Source organism: Trichogramma pretiosum, unplaced genomic scaffold, assembly GCF_000599845.2.
Source record: "Trichogramma pretiosum strain Unisexual culture from Peru unplaced genomic scaffold, Tpre_2.0 scaffold136, whole genome shotgun sequence".
NCBI lineage: Eukaryota > Metazoa > Arthropoda > Insecta > Hymenoptera > Trichogrammatidae > Trichogramma > Trichogramma pretiosum.
Genome location: NW_019640816.1, coordinates 15012 through 25097, shown reverse-complemented (window position 1 = coordinate 25097; position 10086 = coordinate 15012). Strand labels below are relative to the sequence as shown.

At 33.6% G+C, this 10086-nt stretch overlaps 3 protein-coding genes across 5 annotated transcripts; 1 reads left to right on the top strand and 2 right to left on the bottom strand.

Annotated features, from left to right (window-relative positions):
* Positions 1 to 2076: 2076 nt before the first annotated feature.
* On the bottom strand, positions 2077 to 3910 carry LOC106660591 (F-box only protein 39-like). Its single transcript, XM_014383652.2, has 7 exons — positions 3614 to 3910; positions 3280 to 3515; positions 3027 to 3191; positions 2740 to 2966; positions 2518 to 2676; positions 2281 to 2445; positions 2077 to 2204 (listed from the first exon to the last, which is right to left on the bottom strand). Exons 1-7 carry the CDS (start codon positions 3803 to 3805, stop codon positions 2077 to 2079), a joined length of 1272 nt encoding a protein of 423 aa, XP_014239138.1. The 5' UTR covers positions 3806 to 3910.
* A 950-nt stretch (positions 3911 to 4860) lies between these two features.
* On the top strand, positions 4861 to 7645 carry LOC106655627. The gene is made up of 4 exons (XM_014376153.2): positions 4861 to 5152; positions 5240 to 5779; positions 5846 to 6050; positions 6114 to 7645. The coding sequence occupies exons 1-4, from the start codon at positions 5102 to 5104 to the stop codon at positions 7613 to 7615; spliced, it is 2298 nt and encodes a 765-aa protein (XP_014231639.1). The 5' UTR covers positions 4861 to 5101; the 3' UTR covers positions 7616 to 7645.
* A 53-nt stretch (positions 7646 to 7698) lies between these two features.
* Positions 7699 to 9566, bottom strand: LOC106655706 (mitochondrial E3 ubiquitin protein ligase 1-like). 3 transcript variants are annotated; one of them, XM_014376347.2, is made up of 6 exons: positions 9362 to 9566; positions 9037 to 9206; positions 8745 to 8950; positions 8498 to 8682; positions 8197 to 8401; positions 7782 to 8109 (listed from the first exon to the last, which is right to left on the bottom strand). In XM_014376347.2, the coding sequence occupies exons 2-6, from the start codon at positions 9139 to 9141 to the stop codon at positions 7782 to 7784; spliced, it is 1029 nt and encodes a 342-aa protein (XP_014231833.1). In that variant the 5' UTR covers positions 9142 to 9206; positions 9362 to 9566. The 3 variants fall into 3 exon arrangements, with proteins under 3 accessions (XP_023318174.1, XP_014231833.1, XP_014231754.1); XM_014376268.2 differs by having other exon boundaries at positions 9289 to 9565; XM_023462406.1 differs by lacking the exon at positions 9362 to 9566 and having other exon boundaries at positions 7699 to 8109; positions 9037 to 9141.
* Between the last annotated feature and the right edge of the window lie 520 nt (positions 9567 to 10086).

The following is a 10086-nucleotide window of genomic DNA, read 5'->3' as shown; positions in this document are numbered from 1 at the left end:
AAAAGTCCTTTCGCTCAAAATCAAGGTCTATTTAAATTCTCTAATTATTATAACTTTGACATTATCGGAATCAAATACATATTATATTTACATTTTTAAATAACTGTTAAACAATTTATGTTTTGACTCACATATTACGTGAGTCTGGCACACATAATCAGTAGTATACTATTTAATGCAGTATAATCAAGGAGAGGAATTGGGAATATATGTTGTTGATTTGGCATCTAGAATACTTGAGCCCACAGTATTCTGTATCGGTAACCGCCCATTCCCCCGAATCCATTCCCCCGAATACCATTCCCCCGAATAAAGAAATCCCCGAAGACGCTTTCCCCGAATATACATTTCCCCGAATATATATTTCCCCGAATATACAACCCTGCATGTAGCATATATCGATATATCGATCGAGCAATTTTTTTCTCAATTGTTAATGAACAATTAGCCTCTAAATTTCGTAGCCTATGCGTAGTCTAGATTTAGTTCCTCCAAATTTCCTCTAAATTTCGCTTTTAAAACATGGACTTTAAATTAATCAGTCTTAGAAGATTAGATATCAGCGGATATCTTTATTATAAATCGTACGATCGCAAGGAAATAACGTATTGGGACTGCCAAAAGGTACGAGACAAGGAATGTAAAGCGAGAGCTATCACTGCATATAATGATCAAGGCCAGCTGATCATTATAAAAAGTCCCAAAGACGTATGGTTTACCACGTGTGCTCGATTACTTGCACTTGATACGCGAAAACATTTCTCTAGATTAATTATGTATTGTAATATAAAACAATAAAATAAAATTAAAAAAAAAAAAATTCGGGGGTTGTGCTTTCGGGGAAAAAGACGTCGGGGAAATTATCATTCGGGGAAATGGTATTCGGGGAAATGGATTCGGGGAAATGACCGGGAATCTTCTGTATCCAGTTAACGAATATCGACTACGCCGACTACGTATCACTACAGATGAAAAAGAAATCCTTTACTTGAGTTTAATGTTAGCATAAAAAGGGCTTTTATTTGAGTCTGTCCCTTTAAATTACCTTGAAAAAAAACAAAAGACATATTCCATTGCAAAATTTTTCGCTTTTTTCAAGTCTGGAATAAAAAGTCGGGGTTCTTATTTGAAAAATCGATTTTTGGTTCGCTGTAGCTTTGAGGTTGTATTCAAGATCAAATTCAAGGTCACCATTGGATTCTCCGTAAAAAAATACGTTGGATATAAGTTTTTTGATTGTATTCATATAGAGCTCACTCTGCGAGTTATCTAAAGATCTCCATACTTTTATGCAAATGAACAATTTAAACAAAAAACAGGCATTCGAAATCGAAAAAAGTTGCATGAAATTCAAAAAAAAAATTCAACCTAGGAAAAGGACTCGGAAGTTTCATTTCTGGTGATTAAATTATCTAGAATCCATTTTTTAAGAATGGCACCAGAAGTTCTATGCGATAAAGTTTAAGGTGCTTTTTTCCGACCTCCTAAGCTCATGACGCAAACGACAAATGGGAGAAAGCAATATATGAATATTCAGCAGTATTTATCAAAGGAATGTTAAATATGGAAAATGATGAATCCCTAAAATTTTTTCTCTGTAGGCCCATTCCTCGCGGTGACCGTCGTTATCATGATGATTTGTACTTATCCGAGTTATTCTTTTCAAGAACTTTCAAAATGAAACTCTTCATATTTATATTGTTCTTAAAAGGATTCAGATGAATGTTCAGCTTCAGTTTACAGAACTTCTGATACTAATTACAGCTCGCACTTCAACTGATCATCTTTTAAAGTTTTTTAACATACACACTCTACAACAAAATTATTGCAACAACAATTTTCATTGAATTTTTGTCAATTTTCAAATGCGAAGTTGTTAAATTCATCAGTTTCATTTTTGTGAAACTAGGTTTATTTAATTTTTTCAAAGATATACGTTCATAAATAATTATTTGCTATTTAATAAATGATTTCCACTCGAAAATTATATTAATTATTAATTATTTAATACATTTCAGTACTCGTTTTTAAAAAACGAGTACTGAACTGAGACGTTCATTTTATATTCAAGCTCGTTTAATTATCGATGTGCATATCTATACCTTTAATATCCAGTTGGCGATCATATTCATCATTTATATCTCTCAATACAGCTAAATTATGATCGTTTATGTTTCGTGTTTTTAAATGTACCTTATCGAAAGCTAAAGACAAAAAGTATCTGATTACCGGTATTTTATGCAAGTATATAAGTTTTTATCCGAAATGTTTTGTACATACCTGTCTCATGTTTAGCTAAAAATTCGCAAATCTCTCGAAAAGTTTCCATATTCCGTAAAATACCGTCGTATTGTAATTTTTGCAAATGTTTGCACTGTAGCAGCATTGACAAAATCAAATCATCCAACATCTCTCGGTTATTTCGCACTTGTAGCATGACTTCCGCTGCATAAATCGGTAAATTTTTTTCTTACTAGTATTTCTCCATCAAAATGTAAAGGACGCGAAAATACAAACCCAAGGTCTTTGTGTAGTGAGTGATAAGCAAGGCAAGGGTTGCCCGGAAATTTCGCGTGCGACTTTGATCCCATTGATGTCCACCAAATATTTGGAATTTGGCAAGTGGCACACTCGGCATCAGTAAGTGTCGTACGTCCTCGTAATGCGATAAATTTACTAAAAATAAACGACAATCGCTACAATTACTGCAAGCATAGAGGATAAAGTTTCTATCCTTACTTATAGTGTAGGAGACGGTTAATCGAGGACAAGCTTCGACCAATTGACTCCAAGCAGCATCCTCGATTCGATGTTGACGGGAATCGGAGTCGCATATCAAGACGTGTAAAGTAGTCAAATTATTCGGCGCTCCAACGACCAGTGCTGTTAGTGTACCAACCGACAGAGCCGAATAATCCAGACTCAAATGTGTTAAGCCCGTCATTCGACCCAGTAGTCGCAAGTATCTGCAAGCAGAGTAAATATTTTAGCGTCAATGCAAAGAATTGGCAGGATTGTTAAAATACCTAGGATTGTCACGCGGCGCGTGTAACTCGCGAAATGCTCCACAAAGATTTAAAAAACGAAGATGTCCAGAACTGAATTTCGTAACTATTGCCAACAAGCGTAGAGCGTCCGCGAGTCCCAAATTTGCATTCGCCAAACTAAATTTTTCTATGTACTGCTGAGTACTAGTAAGTGAAGGTATTCAAAATTTAATGCGTTAAGATGTGACTCACTTTAGACTCGATATGAAATTCATATATAATAAAAAATTACGCTAATAAATTGGCCAATGAGTACAAAAGCTTGTCACAGTTTCCCCACTTGCTCGAGTGCACCCAATTGGTGAGTATGACTTCCCTCAGTTTCACATCCTTCGTTTGGACTAAAGCCAGAAAATTGGCACCAGCCTCGGCTTGAGTGCTGCGAGTAATTCTTGGCTCACGACGGGTACCAGTGTAAGGTCGAGTCCAAACCAGCTCCAGACTACGCATGTGCTCACCATACTTGACCTGCTTACGCACATTAAAGCAGCCGGTATTATCGAATTAAGTTTGCCTCGAGGAGACATAACCTACAGAAAACCTAAGGGCAATGGGTGGGGGCTTACCGCTTGTTCGCTGATGACGGAGTAGTCGGATCCGAGGTCGCGATCTATGCGCACAACGCAGCGTCTCCACAGGCCCGGTATGGACAGGCAGAGCGCCCAGTGCCTACATACCTCGGCGCAATTGGCGCGATCGACGGGGCCCAGCTGACTGAATACTTGTGTCAGTACGAGCTCGGGTAGCTGAGCCCACATCGCCGGCGTCGGGTCAGTCTCGCTTTCCAACTCTTGGCGACAATTTTTTCTTTTTCTTACGACTCAATGAGTAATAGCTGCACGAATTCATGTGTCACTGGAGAGTATTAGTTTCGTTCACGTGCGACCGTTTTTGATGTGTAACGTCTTTTTTTATTTGCAATATTTTTATAGCATTCGTCTGTTGATACCTTCTTGCCTCTACTGTCATAACACCATCCTCAAAAGGGGTTATTTTCTTACCCTTTATTTCTTATCGGACTGGTACAAAAATAAACCACTCTCGGAAAACAATTAGTTCGCATCTCGATTTCATAGTAAATTACATTTATCATTTTTCTCCTTATCGTATTAAATAGAGCTTTCATTTTTAGATTCTATTGAATATATTGAGGAAATATCAAGTTATATCTCCGCTCAAAATGTCAAAAATGAAGGGAAAAACGTGTTCTTTGGTCAATTCTAAACAATTTTTGTCGTGTAAAATTTTTTATCGAGTCCTTCGTTTTCAAGTTAAAAATTCTAAAATTTTTTTTCATTTTTTCGCGTTCCAACCGCTATTTTATTTGTTTAAACCCTATTTTTTCCAATCTAAACCCCGATGACCTTCAATTTAAGTATCGATGACGCGATATTTGAACGAAAACTATGAAATTTCAAATGGTTTCCATTAGGAAAACCGAAAAATATAAACATTTTTTTAAAAATTACGTTTTTTGGATAAAATCAAGTATAACTTTTGACTCAATCATTTTTTCGAAAAGTTGTAATTAAATCAGATTCTGAAAGGGCATTAATTAAATTTTACTTTAGAATTGGTTACTTGTATATTTTGTTTATCCCATTTTTATCAAAATTTATCAAAAATACTGTAGCTGAAAAAAGTGTCGAAAAAACGTACTCTTGGGACTCTTGGAATGGGGCGCGAGTTTTTAAATTTCTGCTTGAGTGACCGAGTGTTGGTATGTTTAATGCGCGCGCAGCACACCAAAAGGTGCTAGTGCTTTTAGAATTTAATCAGTTTGAAACAACAGTCCTTCAGTGACCAGTGTAGACTGTAGACTCTAATGTAACAGACTACAGTTTACACACTTAGCAAGTCAAAGAAGGTTATGATTCAAATGAGTCGTCTGCTTGTGGTTTGACAGCCACATGTTTAAGTTCATTCTTACATTAGGTGTCGTAAAAGTATTACCATACTCTAGTATTGCTTGATGAAACCATCAATTTTCAGTTAAAATAATTTTCTATTATTGAATTAGTAAGTGCATCCGAAAATCAATTTATAACTTCAACATGCCGGTCCCTTGTAGCATAGATACTTGTAATAAGCCTGCCGCGCTTAAGGTATGAACATTTATAACCAGTTATTTATAATTTGTGAAAAGGTTGTATTGTTCAAGCACTTTTTTATGTTACTTTATCTCTTTTCAGAGGCCAAAAACAGGGCATAGCATGTGTAAGGAGTGCTTTTTTGATGCTTTTGAAACAGAAATACATGCTACCATAGTTATGAGTAAATTATTTAAAAGAGGTGAACGTGTCGCAGTGGGTGCATCAGGAGGGAAAGATTCCACAGTACTCGCTCATGTACTGAAAGTACTAAATGATAAATATGATTATGGTTTGGATCTGTTTTTGTTATCTATTGATGAAGGAATTAGCGGTTATAGAGATGACAGTTTAGAAACTGTAAAACAAAACAGAGATGATTACAAGTTGCCTTTAAAAATTTTATCTTATAAAGATTTATATGGTTGGACAATGGATGATATTGTTAAACAGATTGGACGTAAAAATAATTGTACCTTCTGTGGCGTTTTTAGAAGACAGGCTTTAGATAGAGGAGCAGAATTAATAGGAGCAAATGTAATTGTTACTGGACATAATGCAGATGATATGGCCGAAACAGTTATAATGAATGTATTAAGAGGTGATCTTGCGCGTCTAACAAGATGTACAAGTATTGTTACTGTAAGTGCTTTATTACATAAAATTTTGTAGTTATCAAAAAATTATTAATGATATTTATGTTTACAGCAAGGAGAAGGGACCATTCCTAGATGCAAACCTTTAAAATTTGCATATGAAAAAGAAATTGTCATGTACGCTCATTTTAAAAAATTAGTATATTTTTCTACAGAATGTAAATATGCACCTGATGCTTACAGAGGATATGCAAGAAAATTTCTCAAAGATTTAGAAAGAATTAGACCAACTTGTTTTCTTGACATAATTCATTCAGGTATGCACTGGAATTACTTTCTTTTGTCAATTATCTAAAGTTTAATTTTGTATATTTTTTTAGGAGAGTTAGCATCTCAGCATGCAGCCAAAGTTAAACTTCCAGAACGACGTACATGTACTCGTTGTGGATTTGTGGCTAGTCAAGAAATATGCAAAGCTTGTACTTTACTTGAAGGTTTAAATAGAGGCATACCATTGATGGGAGTTGGTAAATCAAATAAAGCTAAAAGACTACAGGGATTAGAAATCAAAGATGGTTCCAAAAATGAATCCAAAAAAGCTTCAAGATTAAATCATAATCAACAATCTAAAAGTAGAGGCACTTGCGGAAGTTGTTCAACAGGATGTCAATCTGAAACATTGCCAGAACATAAGAATGGAAAATGCAATTCAAACACCCTTAATACAGAAAAAAATCAATCAAATGATTGTTTATCAGGATGTCAATCTGAAACATCAAATGAAGTTCAAGAAGAGCTACGTGATGTAAACTTTATTGAGAAACAACCAGCCAGTAGAGAGAAAAAAAAATTTGACAATATAAGGTGTCCTAAACATGCATTATCAACGGAACTAGAAAAAGAAGAAAAAAAAGAAAATAAGAAGAAAAAATCAATGAATAACTTTACTTTTCCATTAGATTGCACAAACTGCCATAAGGGTTCAATGACAAAAACACCTCCAAAACTTATTTATAAAAAGTTGAAAGATTCTGAAAAAAAAGAACAAAAGAGAAAATATATAATGGAAAAAGTTGGACAAACTACTGATAAACAAGAACTTAAAAAATTAACGTCAGAGTTGACAAAACTCATTCTTGATGATTCTGATGATGAGATATCAGAAACAGAATTTGACGATAAAAAAGAGAAGTCTTCAGAAAATTGTTGTTGCCCTCTTGGTACTCACAGATGGGCTAAAAAACAAAATGAACAAGATGATGAAAGTGACTCTTCATCTTATGAAACAGATGATGAAGATCGCTTGTATCAAGTTATGCATGGAGAGTTTGATATTTTGAAATTTAAAGAATTCTTTGGTTTAACTTCAGAGGAATTTGAAAAATTGGACCAGTTAAACAAAGAACCTCAAAAAACCATTGCAGAAACTGAAACTATGGTTACATCAAATAAGAACCTAACTATGAATACTCCACATAAGGATCAAATAAAAAAACCAAATCCAATTGATGAGAATGAAATAATGCTGTGCTTGATTCATGATGGACCTGAAGATCAGGTATTTTATTCTGGAAATAATCAAGATATTTTAGCATTTATTACACAAATTAAGGAATCTCATTCAATGTCTCCATCTGACGAAACTCATGAACCATTTATATCCTTGAATGAGAAAGATGTTATTTGCTTGTCAAATAATACAGAAACAATAAAAAGTGTAAATTCAAGTTCACTTGTAAATGAAAATCTGCGTGAAAGTTTTCAAAATACAAAATTATCAGAAAATGAATCTTTAATTGTAAGAGCAAATCCTACAAGGAAAGGTCCATCAATAGTGTTACCTGAAATGATTCATAAAAATAGTAATAAATTGGACTTTTGATGTTTTTATGTAAATATAAATGCTAATTGGTTGGATTGTATTAAATTGTGTATACATGTTGTATTTAAACAATTTTAGGCTTTTCCAAATTATTTATCAATTTTCCTCATTTATCACAAAAATATTTTATAATTTTTATAAAATCAAAATGTTAGCTATGACTTTTTCAAGCTATGTATGCAGCATTTTTATGAGTGATACTAGATCTACATAATGGGCAGTCTGTAGTTATATCAATAGAACAGTCTTCACATAGACAGACATGCCCACAAGGTAATAAGATTATTTCACGAGGATTTGTGCGACAAACGACGCATATTTGATCATCACGAAGATCTTTATCTCGTACTCTTTGTCTCCTTTCTTTTCGTGATTCTTCTAGTGATTTTTTCAATTCATTAGCCAACCTTTGTTCTTCTTTATCTTTTAAGTAACGTCTCAACACCATACCACCAATGAACAACCCAATAGCACCAAACATAAAACATAACCATCTGAAAATGAATTTTTCGTTAATTTAAAATTTAATTTTCATTGATGATACATTTATTTTTATTTAATTATTTATTTGAATAAAATACCTATAAATTTTTCTTCTATCATCTAATTTTCTGAGTAAAGAACTAATAGACATAGTTGTTAGGTAATATGGTGTTCCATTCATTGGAGGTTGTAAAACTAATGAATCTGGTTTCGAAGATGATTGTGATAATTCACCTATTCCAGTAATAATTGATCCTTCTCTCAACATTTCTTCTGTTGATTGTAAACCTCGTTGTCTATGCCCTACATGACAGTAATTTTTCAATACGTATTCATAATTTTAATTATTAAATCTACTCAATTAATTTACTTAGTAGATTAGAAAAATAATTCATATACCAGTAAAAAATCCCCATAAATAATCTACAAAAGTAGGGGCAGATGGTTCAAAAAAATCAGAAATAGTTTCGAGGTCTAAGATATCAGCAGCCATTGCATCTACTACTTCAACTTGATCACGTCCTTTTTGAAGTATGAATGGTACAGTGTTATAAATTTCTTGCATTGTATGCTCTTGATCAGACCTTGAAATTGAATGTTAACTTTATACTTCACAGCAATTTCCAAAAAAATGTTTAAAACCTACCAATAGCCTGATGTAGTTCTAACAACAACATGTTCTTTAACGCTGAGTTTTTGAATGACACCAGAGATATCTTTGTTGTTGATGCTACGAAGTGGTTCACCAAGAGGCTTTACCGCTCCTCTTATTGCTACATAATCAATTTTGTTTTCTGGACTATTTTCGACTAATTCTTTTAAATTATCACCCACTTCATAAAATTCAGCACCCTTTGAAAAAAAAATTATATGTGTGTTTAGTGAAAATTTGAATATTGTTGATTAAGTTTTTGCATGTTCAAAAAATGTCAGCTCACCTTTACAGCGCTGATCGAATTTTTACAGTAAAAGTATTGCTTCATACAAATACCAAATATTATACTATCAATGCCCAAGGCAATGAATTCACCCAAATAATCCATGTTGATAACAATTGCGAGGTTAGACTACTTATGCTACTTTGAGTTTAATTTTCATATTGAAATGTCTGAAAATGCAAAGTAATTACTCTCATCTTGATTTTAGACTCTTCATGTTTCAATTTTTTTTCACAAAGCTTAGTAATTTACTTGAGAATTTTGACAACTAAAGTCTCAACACAGGCGACAGGCAGCCTATGCCAGATATGCAACTGCTTCTTACAGGGGGTGAACAGATGAAGTCGCCGTTTTAAATGTATATTATTAGGTGCATCTGTTGATTATGCGGGTACGATTATGCCTCGACGGGTGTTGTGTTCAATTTCGATATTGAATGAAAGATATCTATACTGTCAGTTTTGTTGTGGCACAACTGCAAATTCATAAGCGACTTTGATTTTTGAGCTTTAGTCTGAAAAGCTTTCGCTAGAATTCGCTAAATGTTCTAAAAATTGTTACCGATGTCGGCAATTCGCAGCGTGTCGGCAATGCAGAAAACTATCCTTGAATGACGATGCCAGTTATTTTTATTATTGAAATTTCAATGACACGACGGTAAAAAATAAACGTTCAAGAAATAAAAGTAAGAAAAATCAATTATAACTATAAAACTGTTGGAAGGAAAGTTTAAAAAATGAATTAATGGTGACATTCTTGAGTACTGAAATACATAGGATGAATATAGTACCCGATAGCCCCCAAGCAATTAAGAGAAATTCTCGCTTTGCTCACTTATACAAATTACGGATAAAATAACAAAAAATGTTTGATAGCGTAAATTAATCTTTTGAATAAATACATACACTTGATAAAAAATCCGGTAATTATCAAAGATTATTGCAAATGGTCGACAACTGGATGAAAAATTTTATCGTCAATTTTCGACCAGATCAAAATTAATAATTGATCCAATAAAAGAGGTTTTAATACTTTTCAAAGGAAGCTATG

Coding starts and splice junctions, on each gene's coding strand:
- LOC106660591 (XM_014383652.2), bottom strand. CDS start 3,805: ATGTGGGCTCAGCTACCCGAGCTCGTACTGACACAAGTATTCAGTCAG. Junction 3,516..3,613: donor CCGTCATCAGCGAACAAGCG/GTAAGCCCCCAC, acceptor GTGCGTAAGCAG/GTCAAGTATGGTGAGCACAT. Junction 2,677..2,739: donor AACCGTCTCCTACACTATAA/GTAAGGATAGAA, acceptor GTTTATTTTTAG/TAAATTTATCGCATTACGAG.
- LOC106655627 (XM_014376153.2), top strand. CDS start 5,102: ATGCCGGTCCCTTGTAGCATAGATACTTGTAATAAGCCTGCCGCGCTT. Junction 5,153..5,239: donor ATAAGCCTGCCGCGCTTAAG/GTATGAACATTT, acceptor ATCTCTTTTCAG/AGGCCAAAAACAGGGCATAG. Junction 5,780..5,845: donor GATGTACAAGTATTGTTACT/GTAAGTGCTTTA, acceptor TTATGTTTACAG/CAAGGAGAAGGGACCATTCC.
- LOC106655706 (XM_014376347.2), bottom strand. CDS start 9,141: ATGGATTATTTGGGTGAATTCATTGCCTTGGGCATTGATAGTATAATA. Junction 8,683..8,744: donor AGAACTACATCAGGCTATTG/GTAGGTTTTAAA, acceptor TTCAATTTCAAG/GTCTGATCAAGAGCATACAA. Junction 8,402..8,497: donor TTTATGGGGATTTTTTACTG/GTATATGAATTA, acceptor ACTGTCATGTAG/GGCATAGACAACGAGGTTTA.